The sequence below is a fragment of the Montipora foliosa genome, chromosome 7 (genome assembly GCF_036669935.1).
Source record: "Montipora foliosa isolate CH-2021 chromosome 7, ASM3666993v2, whole genome shotgun sequence".
In the NCBI taxonomy this organism is placed as follows: Eukaryota; Metazoa; Cnidaria; class Anthozoa; order Scleractinia; family Acroporidae; genus Montipora; species Montipora foliosa.
In genome coordinates this window covers 28957680-28963368 of record NC_090875.1, presented here as the reverse complement: position 1 = coordinate 28963368, position 5689 = coordinate 28957680, and the positions used below count along the sequence as shown (strand labels likewise).

The window sequence follows — 5689 nt, the reverse complement described above, 5'->3', positions numbered from 1 at the left end:
ATCTGCACTATGATAAAAGCAAAAAGGTGCGTTAAAACATGTGTTTGAGTCTAAATGTTCAAGGAATTCTTCCGCGACTGGCGTAAATTTGGTGATTAAGTTTTTAATTACCTCAACTTTCTTACAAAATCAAGGGTGAAAATAATTGTTGCCGACCAAAGACCGGACTGATCCGGGCAAATATATTTTCACTTGCACTGACTTTATGGCCTTTATTAAAATTGTTCCGTAATATCTGCGTAATAATTAGTCGAAGCATGAAGTAGGCTTGGTAACTTATAAGTTCTGTTATTTGGTCACACGCCCAGGTTACCCAGTTTGCGACAGGATAGTTACCAGCTAGAAGGCGAGATTACTCGAAAAGATATGTCAATAATGGAACCCAAAAAAACTGGTAGGTAAATTATTTCTGCGACATTTTAACTTGCTATGCGATTGTACGAAGCCAGTCAAAGTAATTAAATATTAATTTGATTGTCTGTCAAAAAGGAAAGTGTTCGGCCAACACAGGAAGGTAAGCCGCCATTAAGATTGAGGCGTTTTTGATCCAAAAACTGCAATAGTATAGTAGCTAGTACAATTAAATGCAATCGATGAAAAGCAAAAGAAAACTTTGCTACGTAATCAACGTTAAGTGTTCGACTGGTAACCAGGTAATTATGCGTAGAAGAACGGTTGAGATAAAGGTTTAAATAAGAATTGATCGCGGGGCGATCGCGAGGCGAGCCTCATTTTGAGGGCGTCAATGAAGACAGCAGGGGGCAGTGCGTTACAATAACTAGTTCGTATAAGTCTACTAGTCAATGTCAGCCAATCCGGGAAGCAGTTTCAACGGACCAATCCAACTCAAGTAATACTGAATTTCTTCGCGTCACTCGTATCCCACGACTCCAAACTGAGCTAACGTTAACTCCAAGCAGAACTCTGTCGGTGTCTTCCTTGAAAAATGAAAGTTTCCATAACATTTATAACACTGCTTTCCTTGTTCCATTTTCAATGGCTTAATGCGACATTTCACACAGCGGAGTTTGAATTTCGTGCTTTTCACCATTTGAACGTCACTCGTCCGCTGGTTGACATTTTTGTCGACGGCTATTTGGACTGCAGCTTCGCCTGTCTTCAAAACATGTTATGCATATCGTTCAACGTTGCTGCCAGTCCTGATGACAAGGGGAAATTTCGTTGCGAACTTCTTCCCTCAACCAGCAGCAACAACCCAGCGAATCTCACTGCTGATCCACACTCCCATCTTTATCAGATAAAGGTAAGCTGCAAACTCTTGGTTATGATATGACCTCCACCTGTAGAAGAGCACCTTCCAAATTTTTTTCATTTCCAAAACTGGTCTACGGAAATAACCACTACATTTTTCATTCCAAATGGCCGCAGAGGTGTTTTTTTTTTTTGTGAATAAAAAACTTTTAGATAGTAAAAAGCTGGAAAAGAAAAGAAAAACAAACAAACGGAGACTTGAATACTCCCTTGGTCTGCAGCTCAGGTTTAGCCAGGAGAGTTACTGTATTTATATACTGTTTCTTCACAACGGGAAAAGATTTTGTTTCTGTCGTTTTTGCAGTTTTCGTATTTAGATCTGAGTTTTTGTTGTTGGAGACATACCGTGAAGAAAAATGAATATTTTATGAACTGCCGAGGCAGCTGTTTTCAGTATATCATTTCTGTGAGGTAGTTTTATCTTTCCTGGTTCAGTAAAGGTTAGCCTTTGTTTTTCAAGGGGTTGCTTGATCGTCGGTTTATATTGGAAAGTTGATTTGTTCTATGATTAAACGAAAATTCCATTTCAGCTTTAAACCATAATGTTCGGGTGGCTTTAATTCACCACTTTCACATCTTCCATAATACACTCTGGACCTGTTTGCCCTCCAAAATTTTGCATAAACATTGTTTTCAATTTCTCTTGGGACTTGCAATCATCCCAAGAGAAACTGAAAACAATGCTTATGCAAAATTTTGGGGGGCAAACAAAGTGTATTATGGGAGATGTGGTAGTTTTATACCTGACAAGTTCTTTTTTCCCATCAGATCGCATATGATTCACGATAAGTAGTAAAGATATATGACCCAGGAGCAAAACAAGGTCAAACAACGCCTAGGCCAAATAGGATTACAGGTCAAAGACTGTTTATCAAACTGATGAACTCGGCCACATATTGTTTGAAAGTACTCAACAACGGTTTGGAGACCCAGACTGGACCAATATTCATCGCGCGTCTGCGTGAAAGGCGTCGCGACCTGCGGAGGTGCGGGAAAAATCTGAAGGCCACGATATTTTGCATAGACAATTTAATTTTAGTTTGTTTTTGGACGACTCATTTAATCGGGCAACTGAGCTTAGAAATAAAGTTGGCGCAAAAATTTTCACTTCCCGTAGTACGCATGGCTAAACACAATGTGTCCCAGTTTCCCTAATCTGATAAATACAAGCGAACTGTAAGCGAAGGGTCACTAGCTGTACCGAGGTTTCTCTTAGGAACAAATTGAGTATTTCTTACGGTCTTAGTTCAAATAAATGAGGCTGAATTGAACTTTTTGCATTTGTTTTCTTTCAATTATGAATCCGCCGTCAAAATAGCAACACAACGCCTTCCTTATATTTATTGAAATTTCACGCATTTTGCCGGAGCTATAAATCACTTTGGCTCTTGCTTACTTATATAGAGAAAAAATTTCCTTAGTTTGTCACACAACACATTCTTGTTAATTTTGAAATACCGAAGCCGAGCGTTTTAGATTTGATGCAAAACAAAATGTTAACTTCTTTTAATGTTTCCACTTTTATGGAGACTGAAGAACTTAGGAGAGACCGTACGCGTTAGCCTGGTTGCCCCATAATGGCAAAGACTTCCAGATGACAGCAGTTCTATTATACCTGTTATACTTGTCGACTTTTGTGTACACTTTTGTGTACACATATAAGACAGTTAGTCTTCCCATCTGCCCTACGAATCAAGTCTTTCTCCCCATATTTTGACCAACTGTCTCCAAATTCAAATTCATCATTTGAATTTGTCACCGTTTTGTTTTAAAACCACTCGCACAGCGCAACTGCTTCTATGAATTTCTTGTTATTAACGTTGCCGTGTAACGGCCGTGTCTGCCGTGTGCGCGAGTCTGCCGCATATCATGGGATACGATCCATCGCAAATCGCGGAACTTTGCTTTGTATACACATGTATGATCGCATGATCGTGCGATCGCTATTAATCGCAGCTCATTCCAGTTTTAGTATGAATATGACCAGCCACTTGGAAGAAGGTAAAATTATTATTCTTCCCGATAGGCCCGTGCAAAACCCCGGATTCTTGAAAGCCTTCCTGTCATGTCAGAGGCGCGCAAAACATGATAGACTGTTCTAAGTCTGTAAAAAAAAAATTAAAATAAAGAAGTCTTCTGCTTCCACTTCTAGAGCCCATGTGTCAAGAAGCCTTGTTACAACAATGGAACTTGCTCCCCGGTTTCATACAGGGATGGAACATACAGGTGCACCTGTCATCCGGGATATCTTGGCCGCTTCTGTGAAACCGGTACATTGAAATGCATGATTATATTAAATTACCGATGGACTTCCACTTCAAGTCATTCTCAAATTCCCCTGTAGTTTAGCAGTGTTAGTAAAAAGAGATTTAACTAACAGGGAAGCTGGGGATCCACTGAAACTGTAGATAGGGATGACATCATAGATTAAATTTATTTAGGGGAGATAGCGTGGACATCATGGATTTAAACAAGATGAGGAGGCAGTAACATTTGCCGTATTTATACTAGAGGACGTCTAAGACGTCTTAGACGACTAGTATAAATACGGGAAATATGGTGGACGAATTAAACGTCAGACGAATTAAACGACGCACTTAACAGACGTCTAAGCCGTCTAGTATAAAGACGAGACGCACTAAACTGGGACGCACTTAGCAATGAAGTGCACACAGTCTCTGGTGATTAAATCCCAATATCTTTTGAAGAAAATCATGAATTTGATTTCGAAGTTAAGTGCGTCCCGTATTTACATTAGTCGCACTTACGGCCAGACGTTTAATGCGTCTGGACGTCTTAGACGTCCTCTAGTATGAATAAGGCCATTGACATCTACAGGGAACTAAATTCAGTAGTATCATGAGATCATAGCCTCACTCTAAAGAGACCAGCGCTTGAACAGTAGGGAGCAATATCATGAGCTAATCAAATACCCGTCAGACGTAAGTCATCAACAATTACCACCGTGAGCCCATTCTAAAAACCGCTTGATTCTTACTTTTTCTCTTCTTGACCACTTCTTCCCGTTTTTTTACGTTACAGCTCCTCCAGAATGCGCCAATTACACCGTCCTGAATGGAACCAAGCGTCATCACACGAATGGCAGAGGGCCTGGTTACTCGGACCATAAATTTACCCAAGGCTGGTACCGTTTCCAGGGCAATGGATACACCAGAATGATTGACAGATGCATTCCGTATTACCACTGCGGTGGCAAGTACCCTGGTTGGCTGAACGGTAGTCATCCATCACTTGCAGATGGAATCGTTCAACGAACTGCCTGCTTCCATTCATGGAATAATTGCTGCAACTATCCCCGTGCAATCCGTGTGCGTGATTGTGGCGGTTACTACGTATACGAGCTTAAGGCTACTCGTTTCAGTTACTATGTATACTGCACGACATCATAGACCGGAAATTTTAGAAATAATCCGGAGTAAGAATGTCTAGAATTACGTTAGATATTGCAAATTCACACGCACTAGATATGAAACATTGATAGGTGACCTTCAAAACATTTTAAATTTTTTTTCGGTTGGAAAATTTTCCTTAGAGTAGATTTTGCCGTAAGACCATTCTATCAGTTAAGAGCTTGTGAAAATCTAACATCGATCTGATCTCGGTTGAAATGGTTAAAAGCCAATATAAAAATTAGTTTTTTTAGTCAACACCCTGTAGGATTCGAAGCACCTAAAATGTTTTTAAAACAGATCATTATCCTTTCAGCATATATCGCCAAGTAGTTCTAAAAGAAACCACTCCCCTTTACAGAAAAAGACCAAGGTAGACTGAGAAAGCCATGCAATAAGCGAAAAGGAACAATTCGTATAATCGTAACGTATTGATGATGCGAGTAGCTGCCGTTTTGTGAACTACAACTACGTGATAGCTTATTCGAGGTTTTTGTAGTTGTTTCCGGCTTTAATTTGATTGCATCCTTAATTCAAATAGAATACGGTCCATTCAAGGCTGTAATTTTCTCATGAATAAATAAATGTTGTAAGTGTGGTTTGTTAATGTTGTTGCGAGTTACGTGGTATTTTTCCAAGCTTTGAAGAGGCGAGGAGAAATAAGACCAATGAACCAAAAATGAATAAATGCTGCAAACTTATTTTTTGACGATGCTTTTGAGGAAGAGAGGTTGGCTTCATTGATGATATTTTTAAAGGCAACCCTAAAAGACCACGTTTTTCAAACACTTACCATTTATTACAGTAACAAGGCGTCTCATACTAAAACAGAAATGAACTTGGTGTTACTGTCAAAACCTAAGCGTACGGTCCGTCACCCGTGCAAGCAAACCTAGTTATTTGAAGCGCTATTGTTTGAATGGCTAAGTATGTGTAATCAAATGGTGTACTCGTGAAATTAGGGAATAATTTCACGCTCGTTTTGTCCCTAAGGCTCGGGAAATTAT

General features: G+C 39.7%; 1 protein-coding gene across 1 annotated transcript; it reads left to right on the top strand.

Annotated features, from left to right (window-relative positions):
• Window positions 1-892: 892 nt before the first annotated feature.
• Window positions 893-5375, top strand: LOC138010866 (uromodulin-like). The gene is made up of 3 exons (XM_068857892.1): window positions 893-1264; window positions 3425-3542; window positions 4315-5375. Exons 1-3 carry the CDS (start codon window positions 947-949, stop codon window positions 4680-4682), a joined length of 804 nt encoding a protein of 267 aa, XP_068713993.1. The 5' UTR covers window positions 893-946; the 3' UTR covers window positions 4683-5375.
• The last annotated feature ends 314 nt before the right edge of the window (window positions 5376-5689 follow it).

Excerpts from the sequence above, each read along its gene's own strand:
- LOC138010866 (XM_068857892.1), top strand. The coding sequence starts at position 947 with ATGAAAGTTTCCATAACATTTATAACACTGCTTTCCTTGTTCCATTTT. Across the intron at positions 1,265-3,424 it reads CCCATCTTTATCAGATAAAG|AGCCCATGTGTCAAGAAGCC; the intron begins GTAAGCTGCAAA and ends TTCCACTTCTAG. Across the intron at positions 3,543-4,314 it reads TGGCCGCTTCTGTGAAACCG|CTCCTCCAGAATGCGCCAAT; the intron begins GTACATTGAAAT and ends TTTACGTTACAG.